The sequence below is a fragment of the Azolla caroliniana genome, unplaced genomic scaffold (assembly GCF_043228905.1).
Source record: "Azolla caroliniana isolate FFs.n. ecotype wild unplaced genomic scaffold, voAzoCaro1.0.p SCAF_6, whole genome shotgun sequence".
In the NCBI taxonomy this organism is placed as follows: domain Eukaryota; kingdom Viridiplantae; phylum Streptophyta; class Polypodiopsida; order Salviniales; family Salviniaceae; genus Azolla; species Azolla caroliniana.
This window is the reverse complement of record NW_028230441.1, coordinates 3,898,862-3,915,172: the sequence shown is the minus strand read 5'-3', so window position 1 is coordinate 3,915,172 and position 16,311 is coordinate 3,898,862. Positions and strand designations below refer to the sequence as shown.

Below are 16,311 nucleotides of genomic sequence, written 5' to 3'. Positions count from 1 at the left end.
AAGAATAATAATAAACATGCAATTATTTTCTAATTGCCTTTGATAAGTACACCATTTGTTCTTTAAGAAATATAAACACACTCCTTGGTGATTAAATGATAAAATTTTCAATATAGTTTTTGTAGCATAAAGTTAGATATTCCCCATTGGGAGTATAAAATTTGTTAATTAAAATGATAAGAGATGTAATTAAAAGCAAACGGAAGGAAAAGACTCTAGTGGTTATAACATATGTAAAATATTGAATGCAAAAATGGTCTATTTTAACTTGGGTTTAATGATACAAGTTGGGAAGCTTTAAGGTACAAAAGGGATTCTTATGTATAACCTACTATTTGGCCGTTAATTGATATTCAAAACATCAAAGTGAAATTTCAAGAGGAAGATAGATTGACAACCCATGAGATATTGATTGTGATCTATGAAATGGGGCCTATCCCATGGTGAGGTAGGGAAACATGCGAATGTGAAAACCTAGACTAGTTTTAGGGCCTTCCCATGCATAAAATTTAATCTTAAAAAGTGGCTACCTTACAAAATGGGAAGTTGCACTCTTCTAAGATGTCGGGCTTGACTTCAGACTTGAGATATAGTGTTTCCATGACTAGGATAGTCCCACTATTCAGTGTTCATGCAAATCATGTCAATCAATGAGTTTACAAAAGTTAACGGTGTACTTTCCTAATCTAGAGTAACCAAGTCTAAATTTACAACTCAAATTTGCAAATATACCTTGCATCTTATACATCAAGAATATTATGATCAATTTGATTAAATTGATCAATGATCACAAAATAAAAATTCTAAGTTCAATGATGGAAGATCTAAAATAAAGGCATACATACATCACAAAAAGTCCGCCATTTTGTTGTTTGTATTTCTATGGATATTGCCCATTCCCCTTCTACATAAGGCTAGAAGCCATCATATTAAAAAACATATAATTTAAACTTGTATCTCAGATACCAACAAACCTTTATAGTCCTATTGCATACACTGAAGTGACCCATGAAAGAAAACCCCTTTATCTATAAAAATACACATTTGAGTCATCAAGGGATGATGAAGAGTCTCCAATTTAGCGTGAACATATAAATATAAACCCTTTGTTTTATTAAGATCAACTCAAGAAAAAAGTTCCCTACAACTACCTAGAAAATCTAAAATGTCGAGTAGGAGAAAGTCTCTTTACTCTACGACTTAAAGAAGATACTTGGCCATGAGCTTAACTATGTTGCGGCATACGAACCAACAATAAGATACACGTGAATTGATGACATAAAGTAGCACTGTGATACTCAATGTAAAGCTGCAATCTAACTAATGCAAAACGATTTCATTTAATATGTCCAACTACAAGAAAACTTTATTATGGGTTAATATGATATTTCTCAAAAAAGAGACCCTACATACAACAACTATCCTTTAGATGCACATGTATTCAAATTTTGTATTCAACAACAACTAAAAACAAGACTAAACCTTTAATAGATTAAAGGTTCTAAGCATCATGGCAATAGAAAATCATACATTGGTTGAGCAACACATTGATCGGGTCGGATGACACATTACTACATATACATATAGACCTAATTTCATCATTTGATTCCTAAAACTAAACAAGCAATGGATATTCATCATAAACATTATACAATGTAGAAACTGAAGACAACACAAAACACACCATAGAGATAATTGTAAACGGAACAAAAAAGTTAATCCCTCATCAATTTGTTATAGGAAAGAATATATATTGTGCCCAAATGTCATCATGTGCATCTCAGATCATTGGTATTTGTATGCAAGTGAAGATTTGATTACATAGTGATAGTCATATGGAGGAAAGGCAGTCCTACATACAACCATTTGAGTTAAATTATCGGAAGAAAGCCGACTCACACTTTATACCGGTCACAATTGATGCAATCCAACAATCAAAGTATAGGGGATGGCATTATGCGAAGATCCCAATTATCCAATGGAGAAATCCAATGGCATAGGAAGATCCACACATAGCTAAAGATATGATGATGATGATGATGATGATGATGACAACAAGGCATGATGGAAGGAGGCACTTTGGGAATGTGAATGTGGACCCCCCCCTAACCAAAATGTGGAAGTATGAGCTTTGTGCCTTTGTATGTATATGTATATGTATATTATATATATATATGCATATGTATAATGTGTATATGTATATATATGAAACCCTCCAACAATACTTTATCCTTCCTTCCTTCATCCTAGACCATTACTTACCATCATTCACTCTTGACCATGACCATTCACACAACATCTGAGAGGCTCTCTCCGACATTTCTTCCATCACAACTTCTATTCCATCCTACTCCTCTCTAAATTCATCGAGACACCATACACACGATCAATTGTCGAATTGTGTTCCTGATCTGCAATGAATCGCTTCATTTTCAAATTCTTTCCGGTCGTTAACTTCGGAAGCACGGCGCGGCCCATCCGGAGAGTTGATTTAAGATGTAACAGATTTCCGGTGTCAAAACATTTCGATTAACAACGGGAGGTAAAAGGCCTAGAATCGGCACTTGTAATATGGAATTCTTGTTTTTGTAAAGTTTCTCTGAATTGATTGGCCTTTAAAACTCCATCTATGGCTTTTTCATGGTTTTACCTTGTCGCAGAAAAGTACATTCAGAGTTGCAGTGCTGATATTGTCGTTGCTAATCGATCTGAGTGAAATTTCCTCAGTTCGTTCGTTCCTTGGTTCGGTTGCTTGCAATCTGCCTCAGTTTCCGTAGTTTGGAAAGGTCGCAGATCTGCTGCCTGCTAATTAAGACACGGCAAGCAACATGCAGCAGAAGCATACGAAGAACAAGAACAAGAAGCAGCAGCAGCAGTGCTGCAGATGGTGCAGCTGTTGTTGCAGGGATATTGATGGCGGGCGAGTGGATGAAGCGAATGGAGATGGAGAAGAAGCACTGCGTGACGTGCAAGCCATCGCAGCAGCGGGGTCGAACGGATCCCATGTTAGTCATTAGTCACTTCCACAAAGAGAGAGAAGCGTAGAGAGAGAGAGAGAGAGAAAGGAGCGTAGATAGAGAAAGAACAGAGTATGTATGCATGCATGTGTGTGTATGTATGTATGTATGCATGCATGTATGTATGTATGTATGTATGTATGTATGTATGTGTGTGTGTGCATGCGCGTATGTATGTATGTATGACATGTATTGTGTATATATGACTGTGTGTTGTGTACGTATGGATGCATTGTAATGTAAATACATATAGTAATGAAGATCATATGACTTTTAGAGAGTAGGAAGACAAATTATAAATTGTTTGTCTCGTGTGTGTGCCCCCGCTTGCTTATACATATCGATAATAATATGCACACACACGGGCGAGCATGCAGTGGCCATATAATGAATTGAGCGCGTGCGCGCTTGCTTATGTTTATTAGTTTGTAGGCATGCAGGTAAGCAACCAACCAATCCATGGCCAAATCGTCCCCACATGAGTGAATGAACAAATGGACAAATTTCATGCATATGAGTTTTTGAGTCTGTGTTTGGAGGCTGAATGTTTATATAAATATCTCCCACATGAGATTCATCCCACCTCCCCTAACATCCATCGACTCATCCCACCTCCCCTCTTCCTACCCCCATGCACCCCGTTTTAGCACCATTGACTTATGTTCGCTTAAGTTAGAAAGTGGGTAGCTTGTTTCTCTTCTTGAGAGGATTAGTTTTGCCTTTCTTCCTATATTAGGTAGACTTCCTTTTTTAGATTTTTGAGTCTATCTGACATAATTTGGTGTTATTCATGCCTTGTGATTTTGTCCTTGCTTATATTCCTCATTGTTCAATTGGTCTTTCATGATCATGGTTGTAATCACCTTGTTGTTTTCACCACCTACATTAGTTCTGATTGTTGACAATGTTTCTCTTCCCTTATGGTTCTAGTTTTCCTCCTTTTATAAATACGTTCGTCAACAATTAGTTTTTAATCATGGGGAATGGGCCATAATGTTGCGCGAACAATTTTCTTAGGGTTAAGATTTTGAAGATTTTTATGAAGTTTGAGATACTCATGTTCTCCTTTATTGTAAGCAACATCACGAGGTTTCTTGTTAACAAACTCATTGTTGTTGTTTATTATCATCATCATCATCATCATCACCACCACCACCAACCTTGAGCTTGTTGAATATTGGAGCATGCAACATATAACTAGATTCCAATCGATTCACAACGATGTCCTCACACTCTCTTAGACACCTCATCTCAAAAGCAACCGATTACATTATGACCTGAACCATAACATATATTGGATTCACAAATGTGTTTGTGTTCTCAGTAAACTTTTAATAAGGTGGGGTGAGCTTTCTACAGAGCCAATCAACGTTTCTTTTGTAGGCGAATGAGTAGCGATAGTTGGTAAAAGACTCCCCTCACTAGATTTGATTCCAAGAGACAGGAACGTTTCTCTTAAGGGCAAGGGAATAATGCGAGAAACAATGGTGTCTTGTCATGCGAACATACACATGCATGCGCGCACACACACAATCAATAGGTTTTATGATATGTATGACAAGAGGACAAGTGATAGGCTAGCCACTGTACCACAAAGAGATCAAAAGGTTGTATTTGTGTATGGTATAAAAGAGGGTCTAGTCACAAGTGTGAACAAGGAGCAAACAATAACAAGAAAAAAAACAAAGAAAGACCTTACAAAAAGGTAAGGTGGTGGGGGGGGGGGGGGGGGGGAAGCTAGCCATGTGGGTGTGCTTTTGAGTGTTGGAAAAGTAAGTCAAAAAGGAATCTTTCACATGGAGAATGGATGAAGGTTATGTTAAGGGTGGTGAGAGGTACTCATCATGTTGGTCATATGTATATATTCATTCTATGGATGCGTGTGAGGGTGGGTTTAGGGGCCGAGTGGTCGGCATTATTTCGGGTGCGCGTGCCACGAAAACCCAAAGTTTCGCTGGGAAGTATTTAGTGTGGGGATCCCAAAACACCAATTCATATTTAATGGTGGGTCAAGCAGGAGGTACTTAACTAGCAGGAGACTAGTAGTCTAGTAGACTGTCATTGTCAAGGTGGGCTGTGTGTTTTTCTTTTCTTTGCTGATGGAAGCTCTCCTTTTACTAATAATATCATCATCACCAACAACAACAACAATAATACTGAGGTTGCCATGTTGATGTGAGCCAAAAGCAGGAATGGCCGCACATACTTATATACCAGATTTCCTTATTTAGGCATGGAGGAAAACCTAATCGTAAGCTAACTGCACATGTAACACACACGCACATCAGTCCAGCATAGTTCAGTAAATTTAGTCTCCATCATCATCAGACATATGTATACATATATATAGATATACATATATATAGATATATATATAGAGAGAGAAAGACAGAGACAGAGACAGAGATCTGAAGAAGACTTCTTAGAGCGTGATAGGAAGGATGCTGATCTCCTCTTCCTCTTCCTCTTCTTTGCCATCCTCCCAGGTGACTAACACGGAGCGGATTTGCCGTGTCACGGTCACCATTGAAGCTGCCAAGAATGTGACGCGGAACCATTTGAGCGCCGCTTCCCATCCCATCATCTTCGAAGCGAAGCTTGAAGGCATGTTGAGAAAGTCTCCACAGGTATGATATCAATGAAAATGATGAGTATTTGTCGGCTTAATCTTGAATCATTTCATTGGGCATTTTTTGAATTGGAAAATGCAATATGCATATAACCTAAATGCGGAGCCTCCCACACCTAAGAATGTGAATATAACATGTGGTCGATTTAATGTGCACTTCTGATCTAGAGTTCCCACCTTGGTTTACACATGTGCAGATAAAATCAAGGCCAAATGATGATGGTGACTTGTCTGTCAATGAGAGCTTCACATTTGATGTGAAAGACCCAAAGGTTGTGAATTTCTCTTATAACAACTCAGCTACAAGCTAACCCATTCTCTCTTATATTCACGCTCTTTTTTCTTATACAGACATCTGCTCTGTCCGTAGAAGTCTATGGAAAAGGCATGTTTGGACTGGTATCACTGGGTCAATGCAAAAGCATTCCAATCACAAATTTGCTACGTGAGACCACAGGTGGATTATACATTCAAATACATAAACCTTGGATTAATACTATATAGCAATGTCAAGCTCACATGGTTTGATTTTCTATAAACAATTCCAGGTGAACCAGCTGATGCACAATGGTATGATCTTTTTTCAAGTGATGGAAGGAAACAATATCCGGGGAAGGTATGTTATAATTCTTCATTAATCTGCAGATTTATGAGCTCTTACTGGTTAATCTGCCTACAGATACGTGGAAAAGAAACTAACCCACCTTACTTTCACACATATCAATCAGGTGCTCATGCAGATCACAGCCAGGGTGGCACAGCCAGAGCAAAAAATAAACGCCTTTATTGGTACTTGGAATGTTGGCAATTCTCCTCCGGTATATTATCTGGCTAAACTATTCCACTTTTTCTTAATAAGGAGAACTCAAAAATTGCATCATTTACTATGATGTATGTAGCCTAAAGAACCCTGATCAGCTTGGGGTTCTTCAATGCTATCAGCTATACTAATATGTATATGTTGATTATCATGAAATAGAGCCTTTTTGAATGCTTGAATGTCTTAAATAACATAAATCCCCCTAGTAGAGAAAAATTGTTCACCAGGGAGTCATTCTTTGTGGAAAGTGGGCAGAGAAATCAGTTGGAACCCAGGAAAATCTGATTCTCACGAGGAATGTGTATAACCCACCACTCATAGAACTTCATGGGAATATGGTTAAATGTGAATTTTGCTTGTGCAGGGAGATAACCTTTCTTCCTGGATTCCGACCTCGCCATCATATGAAATTGTAGCAATTGGAGCTCAGGCATAAGCTCAGACCTTTTCAATTCTGTGGTTTGGAACATGATTAGATTAGGTTCCATCTAAAGCCTAATCGTGTTTCTTTCGTTGTCCTAACTTAAGGAATGCGATTATCAAGCTCGTGCACCATATGCAGACTCCTCGAGGGACTGGATGGCCACCCTAAAGTATGAAATAAAGGCTTCAAATTTTATTTTATAGCACTTAATCACATGGTGCTGTGATTTGTCTAGTAATTTTAATTTGTTTCAATGAAGTAATTATTGATTTGGCCCTTCTTTTGTGTAGATCGGTTCTTGGATCTCATTACAAAGTTATTCATGGAATCTCCAGGGGCCAAATGCGGTTGGTTGTGTTTGTACACATTGACTTTGAGGCAAGAATTTTCCTCCATCTGAAACACAAATATTGGATTCGTTCATCATTTTGAACAATTGTGAATATGCTTCTGAATGATAGTGAAAGTGAAACGAAGAAAGCACAAGTTGAATAGAATATTGTTTGTCTGAATACATATAAATGAAAATAAGATTGAAGAATGGATAAAAATGGGATTACAAAAGCCATGGTGACATGGAGTGTTTCATGATTAGATTATTATATTCACAATTCTAGATGTTATCATTATTTTACAATCTAAAGCATAATCTCGTCCAATCCCACACAGTGCATGTATGAATAATTGATAGCAAACCAAATGGGTACCTGGCACAATGTTCTTATGTCAAACCAAATAGCTTCAGAAAATTTACTATGCAATGTTTAAATGATTAGCTTGTAAATGAAAAGTTAGGCTAGAATATCCAACAAATTTGCTCATGATCAACATATGGGAACTGTATCAAGATGTGATTCTAGTAAACGTTTATTGCAAATTGATCCACTGTCATGTTTTCTGAGAAATATATACATCTCAAAATGAAACACTGAGGGCTGAGGAAGATGAGAAGTTAGACGTAAAAGAATTACGATGTTTAATAAATTTTGAAAAAATTAAACTAAGAACTCAAGGAACATAAAATCATTCAAAGAGGTAAAAGATATTCACATTAAATGTTTTATTTCTCACAAAATCGATGAGTTATTACTTCAAAAATAATAAAATGCATTCAAGTTTATATACAAATAATATCTCCAGAAAGTATGCAGCACATATGTGGTTCTTGATTGTTCCTCTGTTCAAAAACTGCAGAAAGCAATTTCTGAAGTTGTCGATGGAACTGAAGCAACAGGGGTTGGACATCTGATTCCAAACAAAGGTGGAATTTGTATTGCTTTCAAGGTCTGAAATCTTTTTATCCATATTTCCTATTTACTGACAAAACATTTAGTTTTTGGATCAAGATCTTAAATCCATTGTTTATCAGTGTTTGCTTCTCCATGATTTCATACCAGTTTTGGGACACAAGTTTGTGCTTTGTTAATTGCCATCTTGCTGCTCATGATGGACAATGTGAAGCCAGAAATGGGAACTACAGAGGTAACATATAGCATTATAACTTCTGTTAAGATTTATTGTATTGGTTAATAGGCATTTTAATGTTCCAAAATTGACAAGTAATATGAACAGGGTAGTGTAAGCAGATCGTTATTTGAAATGTATATAAAGATAAAATGAAAAAGATCCTTAGGGAAGAAAAATAAGTGCATGAGGTGCATGAGGGTGCCGGTGTATCTTGACACTTGCTTATCTCACAACTTCCACTATACATTGAATGATCTGAAGGTCAATATAGTAGACCTTCTAAAGCATGCAAATTATGTCTCATCTCACAGTCTGAAATCGGTTCAATGTATTTCCTAACCTTTTAGCAATATTTATCAAGCAGTCTGGTTGTAACTTGATGACTGGTTGAAAAAACTGTTAATATCTAAGTGATTAAACATGAGACACATTTTTCTAGTACTCTGGAAAATTCTTTTCTTTTTTATGGCAGAAATTATTGGGAATGTGCGCTTTAACAATCAAAATATAGACATCCTGAACCAATTTCACCATGTTTTCTGGTTGGGCGATTTGAACTATAGACTCAATTTCAAAGCAGCCAAGGATGATTCTCCAATGTAAGACAAATACCCCATTGCTTTTTTTTGAGGGACGTTTCATAAATTCATGCAATGTTTACTTATAGGTTCCCTCTTTTTCATTAGAATTAATACTTGGGCAGAAGTCGTTGAGCATATTCAGCGGAAGGACTTCCATACATTATTGAAGTATGATGAGGTAAGAATGTGGAGCTGAGAAACAGGAGTATATGAATATGAGAAAAGAACTGGATTTTCAAAAAGCTGCCTATACTGATTCATTGTGGAATTCAGTACAGGTCTATTTTTGGAGACTCAATTTCAAAACAAATGTTGCAACGATTTAGTGAAATTTCAATTGCATGTCTTCAAAATTCATTTATCATAGGCCAATCTAAGATGAGGATATATACCCAAACAGAGAAACTCCCGTCCATGACAAGTGACACTGGGTTTGATTTGAGGCCACAGTCTAGGTGAACATTGTCTGCATGTGCTACACAATGCTACCTTCTGATCTATGTTTGTACCTTCAATTGGAAGATGGTTAACAAAGTTGTTGCAACTTAGATTGTCGTAGGGCCATTGTGGTGCAGGGTAACGTTTGTCATAGAAGATCTGGGGAGTCCTTTGCTGGGATGGACTTGTGGTCATGTCCATGTCTTTTAGCAAATCTCTTTATGTTTGATCTATGTTGTTTTTCTTCATATAACCCAAATCCCTGGTGAGGCCCTGAAGAGACAATGACAGCTCCCCCTTAAATCACAGTACACAATGCAATGACAAAACGATAACTTGGACTATCGTAGGGGATGTGTTTTAGAGTTATGTTTGCCTCATGATACACAATGCAATGGCATAGATGGTGCTGCTTTGATTGCAGCCCTTGATGGAAAATTGCAACCTTCGAAAGTTGAACATGTGTATCAATCTCTCTGATGAGATGTTGAACCTGTGTATAAACCAATGCCAGCATTTTCCTCTCTAAATGAGTGCGTAATTGCTGACAAAGATGTATCATAGAATGAAATCGAAGTTAAAATTATAATTCATGTAGGAAAGTTTGTGCTAGGCCTATCTAGACACATATTGATAGGCCATCAATATGATAGTCCTAATTTTGAACCTACATTTAACATGAAAATATGAGCATATGCTTGGACACGAAAAATGTTTCATACAGATTTCTAAGCTCGCTTCTTTCTTGTTGAACCAGCTCTCCCAGGAACGAGAGGCAAAAAGGGTACTTTATGCATTTAAAGAGGGGGAGATTACATTCCCTCCCACATTTAAGGTTGGTAATGCAGTCATGATATTCTCTAACAAAGGCATTAGAGAAAATTTTAGAATATAATAATGCAATAAAAACTCGTCTTCAGAAATCTGATTGAAATTTTGTACATGATGGAAAGGTGAAAAGAGATGTGGAACAGGAATATGATCCAAAACGGATACCTGCATGGTGTGATAGAATCCTATGGTTATCACTCCCTGGTTGTCATGTGGATCAGCTCTCCTATACATCATTCCCTGAAATTGTAACTAGGTATCCTTCATTTGCTAGTCTGCTTTCATGCCCTTTTATTAGACAGTCATCATTGGCTATTTTTTGTTGCAGTGATCACAAGCCTGTAGCAGCAATATTCGCGTTAACAGCTTATGCATTCCCTTGCAATCCAGTTGATGACAACTTGGATGAGGGTGACAAACGGTGGCATGTCCAAGTAAAAGGCTGAACTAGACTAATTATATTTTCAAAACAGAGTCACAACATTGATCTTGATGTTATTTTCTCTTTGGTTAGTTTACAGCATTATCTGCAAACAATCTGCGGGCATCAGATTTGAGTGGATCTTCTGATCCGTAAGTTTAACAATATTCACTAAAGCTATTGTAATTTGTATAAGATTTTTCTAATGTTTACAGGGATTGAACACGGTTTTAAAAAACAACATTTTATGTCATTAATCAGACCAGTGCTTGAACTTAGCTATTAAGCATGTGTACAAATGTCTTCTAGTGTTCAGAGGGACTGACCATTCTTTTGTTTATTATGGTATTAGAAGTTAGAACCTAATATACTTGATAGCGTGACCATTCTTTTGTTTGTTGTATTAGATATGTTTTATTTGTTGGCCCAAATATACATGATGAAGTGCGTACAAAAGTGATATATCAGAACCTGAACCCTGTGTGGAATCCGGACAAGGTAAATTATAACATTAACACTTGGCTTTTCAATGAGTCTTACATGACCAGAGAGATTCATCAAAAAGAGGCATTTAACAGGATATCCCAACCGTAGTCATGAATACCTTTGCAATTGATCGCTTGGAGAAAGAGTACCTCATGCTTCGTGTTACAGACTTTGACTTTACAACACCAGATGACACACTTGGTAGGAACATATATACAACATGTACAAGCACGCACGCACATGTTATACACACAACTAGCTTACAACTGTTAGTATGCTAACAATTATTTTTTCCTGATATTGGGGATAGGGTATGGAGTAATTCCTTTAGCAGATGCAGTGGCTGCCTTCAAGAACAGGGAGAAGGCTGCTGCTTTTAGCATAGAGCTTTCACATCGTGGGTGCCCAGCTGGGACCTTGCAAGGGGAGTTCAAACTCATATGGGAGAAGAATGTGAGCAGGAGGAGATTCTCTTTCACCAACAGCTTCTCTGGAAGGACATTCGTGATGAAACAAGATCTCAAAAGGTCATTCCTCTCCAATCGCATGAACTAGGAGATCTATAAAAAGGGTAATGGCTATTGTTTCTTTATAACTCAAAATCCATTGTCCTTATAAGAGTGGAGTTGCTGTAAATGTCTGTATAGTTCAAGATGCAGTTTCTCTGCAAGAGATTTCGTCCCTACTCAAGAATTTGTAGAATAAGTTAAGGAGAAAGACGAGAGAGGGTTGTAAAACAAAAGGGTGCAGATCCTTCTGTAGAGCTTATAGTACCCATAAGTTCTATTTTTTTTATTAATGAAGCCTCCAAATCAGCATTTTGCCATTGTTGAGGGGGTTGAGAATGACATCTCAACTACTGTAATGGCATGTAGTAATAAAAGCTTCATGATAACTACATCATATACACCTATATGATGTGCATATAACGAGATTTTACTGGTGCTCTTTTGTCTTGTCAACCTTGCCAATAGCCATGCATGATGCACCGTCACCTCATTCAATTATTGAGCTGATCTGTTCTAAAGATATTTCGAGTTTCAACTTCTTTCATATTGAGGTTTCTCAAGGGCAGTTGAGGTCAATGGCATGCTTGTTCTTATAGTTCTAAAATATCAACTACAAGCAAACTATGTTAAAACTTAACATCATTCCCAAGCTTGAGTAGAAAGGAAAAATATTGACATGAACAAATGTCATAATGCGTGATACAAGGTCAAAGTAAGATTATTTTGAACGTGAAGATGCTTGATCAGGGTTGTGAAAATCCAGTTGTGTAAAATAATGCCTTCATGAGCAATCATCGCAAGATCATCAGAGAGTGGTAAGATTCAAGAATGACTGTCTATTTTGTATCAAAAAGCACATGTAGAGATGATGAATAAGAAAACTTTGTTACACAAGCCTCTCTGTAACTGGCAAATCTTCTACATAGTCATATTTTCTGAATCGGCAAAGTTGGCGCATAATTTGACTAATGATATCCTTGCATTCTCTTCAAACCAGTCATCACCGTGCAAGACACTCAAGGTACACAATACACACAATAGCTCCAATGTTAGTTAAGGCTCCTAACTTTAGTTTTAACCACGAAGAGAAATATCACTAACATACCTTTCTTCATTCAAATTCGATTTGACTGCAGCCTTTTTGGCTCGTGCTATCATAGCTGACACAGTTTCTCGCATCTTTCTTGACGCATAGTTTCCATTTGTAGCAATCTGGATAAAAAAATGAAGATCAAAAACAAACTGGTCCAATATGGATGGTTAGTACTTTACAACTAAAAGAATACATAATATCAGAAAATGGAGAGGTTAAAATGCATAAACAAAGAGAATACACAAAATCCAGTCCTTAAAAGAGCATTACATGTGTAATTGGAAGACAAAGGAGCTTTATAATAACATAAAGAACTAAGAACATTTACTTGTTGTAGCCCGAACAAACTCAATGTCACTGAACCTTTTTCGATTCTCCCCCAGAAGCACTTCTCTTGGGATAGCCGCATCACGAATGCCTGTGTCAGTCGCATTAGTAACAGGATGGTCACCCTTTCACTTCCATGTAAAACCATCTTTGCTACATTTTGGAGGCCATGGAACTTCTTATGGATTGCCTAGCCAAATAATCAAAGCTAAATCATTGTTTAAGAACACCCTTAACACTCGAGTATTTAATATGCACATGTACCTCAAAAGGTAAAGATGGCATAGGTGTTTTCTGCCAGTCTAAATTCATTTGATTGGCATCAACATTATTGTACTTAAAGTATAAATCCATCATCAGTAAGTGCTCATCAGAAAAAAGTTGAGATACATGTTGCTCACATATAAAATCTCGAAGATCATCTACATTTCTTTGCAAGCTCCGATTCCAATCCTTCTGTTCAGTTGATTCGATTCGTGATACCAACTTCCATTGTTGATGAGAATTGTGAATCTCCTTAAAAACTGACGATGGAAGAATATCTTCTGCCAATGCTGTGGCATTACCCAAAATTACAAGCTGTTGAGGTTCAGTGTTAGCCAACACAAGCTTCGAGCCTCCTTCAACTTTGATTCTATTAGCATAAGGAAAAGCTTTGATGAGCAGTTTCACATAGAACCCAAAAATATTGGAGATCAGTTTATATATCGAACTTCGCAGTTTAGTAGTCATTATCGGTGCAACATCCCCCAGTAAATCCTGAAGGATAATGCAGAAAAATCTGAGAGACACCCCTCCAATATTTCCTTTGCTAGAGTAAGGTTTTAAACCTACTTTAATTATCACATCAAAGATTACAAGAGAAGAATAATCACCACCATACATTTTGGAACTAGAGTCTCTTTCTTAATAAAATATAACTGTTGATTGTAGTCAGATTATTCTAGACAACTACTAGGAAACGTATACCTGAATCACCAGGTAGAACTTATATGCACTGCTAGAGAGCATTACATAAGGTGTAGCCATGGTTCCATAATGGCAGATTCTGACATCATTGGGAAGCATCATAACACTATCTGTAAGGAACCAAGCATCAGCTGCACAGTGAGCTAATAACATCTCCTTTGCTGTGTTTAACCATTTGGTCAAAACCACCTCAAAGAAGGGTTTAAATAACTTAAATATCAAAGGAGATAAAACAAAGAGTTCTTGTTTCTCCAGAACTCCACAATACTCCAATGAGATACGAATTGAATCTGAAATCGCACATATTTCACGGGTGAACAATGGCACCTGTTTGCTCACAAGTGACACATAATCTCCAATCTCATAGCAAGTCCACATAACCAGCTCTGATGCAATTTCTGAGATGTTACCAAAGATTTGTGAAGAATTGTGAAATACATGCAAGATCGCTGAGAAGTAGATACGTGCCAAATTTATGAAGTAGCTACTCCCTTCATACCAAGAACACCCTGAATAAGGCAGATTCTCTATGCCAGTTTGTATATGAAGATGGTAACACCTCAAGAGTAGAGTATGAGCCTGCGGCTTCTGCCCAAGTTTCTTCAAAAGGGACACCACTTTCTGCAACTCATCATGTACTTCGCAGCTGGTAATTACCACATGAGAATCTGCATTCATGCTAGCATGATGGTGAAGCGCCCACACTGACTTCAAAAGGTGCACCATAAGCTGTGATCTCCTGTCAGATAGGTCACGAGGGGCAGTGAACCGCTGCCTCATATAAACTGCACGATCAGCATGAGCATGAACTCTCTGATATTCATGCTCTTCGCACCAAACCATGAGCATCTCTGCTTCTTCCAGAGCACTCAAAGCTTCATTTATCCTACACTCTGCTAGACTTACGTCAAACGTATCTAGTAACTCACAAACTTGGCTCTCAATAACATTTGAGGTTCTCATGGTTTCTTCTTTTCTCTCAGGAATTTGATGTAACTCAGTGAAATCCGCCGTGTTTGTTACTGATTGGAGATGTATCCCGGCATCAACAATATCATGGAGAAGCTGGCTGTGAGTAGAAATTAATCTCTGAATCAATGCCAGCTCCATTTCCAAGTTGTTCAGTTCTTCTGAAGTTCTACACACACATGGATAGAAAATAAGTAGCCGTGAATTGATAATGTCTGAGTAGTTTTAGCTCTGCACACAAAAGGAAAGTTCAAAGAAGTTTTTATTCACTTGAAACCGACATGCATATAAACGACCTGTAGGTTTCCACATTTACCTAATGAGAATGTCATAGCGAGCATATATGTTCTTCCGCATCTGTTCTACAGACAACTTCTTCACTTCCAAAAGCTCTGAATGGAGCCACCTTAGTTCCTGTCCACTTGCAAGATCAGTTGTTAACTTAAAAGAAAACGGTAGCTTAATATGGTATGGCATGGATGGAAATATCCTACCTCCTCTGTTTGACTGCTTCTTTGCTGCTGATTCATACGTATTACAGGATCACAGCTAGGCATTGAGGGAGGAGGAGAAGGATCCTTATCATCTATCAGCAGCCTGAATGGTTGCACATAGCTATGGCTGCTTGAAAGGCGCTGATCGGCCATCGTGACATGTAAAAAAAACCCTACTTGCCACTTCACTTAGCACAGAGAAAATACATTGACATCCTCATACATACATGAAATAAAAAACAGAGCAAGAACAGGGGAGAATAACAGAGCATACATACACATACATTATACATACATACACACATATGATATCATACATACATATACATACATATGATCCCATTGGATTATCATCATCATTGTATCGGTTGGGATGTGATGTGATGGGATGCATGCATGCATGCATGGGATGGCATGGTATGGCAGTCCTATTGTGACATAAGGTCATTTCCGCATAATCTCGTGTCACATAATTGTTGTGAGTTACCGGAATATATCCATTCCATCATTTATGACCAACCATTTCTCGATAAGTCTTAGTTTGAGCTCTCTATCCGAGCCCAATGGCTTCCAATGAATACATAATGTTGGGGGTAAGATAGTATTTCAATTCGATATGGCTCCATGATCCTTTGTTGCATACATCAAAATGGATTCAACATTTAGTCAAGAGATAAGAGTGCTTCATTGCAACCCACCATCTTGATTACATCACTATTTATTTGATTAGAAGTGATCCCCATATTGGAGTGATCTTTCTTGAATAATTTCTTCATCATTGGACGAAAGCACTCAATTAGATCATAAACATAAGCATGAAGGTTCAATGATTCCCA

General features: G+C 37.5%; 2 protein-coding genes across 7 annotated transcripts; one reads left to right on the top strand and one right to left on the bottom strand.

The window, feature by feature from the left end:
- The first annotated feature begins 2,252 nt into the window (after positions 1–2,252).
- LOC147862657 (uncharacterized) lies at positions 2,253–12,143 on the top strand. 3 transcript variants are annotated; one of them, XM_087320857.1, is made up of 21 exons: positions 2,253–2,542; positions 2,661–3,005; positions 5,504–5,644; positions 5,844–5,918; positions 5,998–6,103; positions 6,195–6,262; positions 6,375–6,464; positions 6,831–6,891; positions 6,990–7,059; positions 7,181–7,268; positions 8,085–8,174; positions 8,288–8,372; positions 8,830–8,956; positions 9,044–9,116; positions 10,134–10,211; positions 10,330–10,463; positions 10,536–10,641; positions 10,722–10,780; positions 11,036–11,126; positions 11,207–11,315; positions 11,425–12,143. In XM_087320857.1, exons 2-21 carry the CDS (start codon positions 2,829–2,831, stop codon positions 11,667–11,669), a joined length of 2,073 nt encoding a protein of 690 aa, XP_087176983.1. In that variant the 5' UTR covers positions 2,253–2,542; positions 2,661–2,828; the 3' UTR covers positions 11,670–12,143. The 3 variants fall into 3 exon arrangements, with proteins under 3 accessions (XP_087176983.1, XP_087176982.1, XP_087176984.1); XM_087320856.1 differs by lacking the exons at positions 2,253–2,542; positions 2,661–3,005 and adding an exon at positions 4,875–5,021; XM_087320858.1 differs by lacking the exons at positions 2,253–2,542; positions 2,661–3,005 and adding an exon at positions 5,131–5,268.
- On the bottom strand, positions 8,287–15,739 carry LOC147862656 (exocyst complex component EXO84A-like). 4 transcript variants are annotated; one of them, XM_087320852.1, is made up of 7 exons: positions 15,476–15,739; positions 15,298–15,395; positions 14,013–15,150; positions 13,308–13,802; positions 13,045–13,233; positions 12,729–12,865; positions 8,287–9,869 (listed from the first exon to the last, which is right to left on the bottom strand). In XM_087320852.1, exons 1-7 carry the CDS (start codon positions 15,626–15,628, stop codon positions 9,743–9,745), a joined length of 2,337 nt encoding a protein of 778 aa, XP_087176978.1. In that variant the 5' UTR covers positions 15,629–15,739; the 3' UTR covers positions 8,287–9,742. The 4 variants fall into 4 exon arrangements, with proteins under 4 accessions (XP_087176978.1, XP_087176980.1, XP_087176981.1 ...); XM_087320854.1 differs by having other exon boundaries at positions 12,729–12,835; XM_087320853.1 differs by lacking the exon at positions 8,287–9,869 and adding an exon at positions 12,275–12,638 and having other exon boundaries at positions 15,476–15,738.
- Between the last annotated feature and the right edge of the window lie 572 nt (positions 15,740–16,311).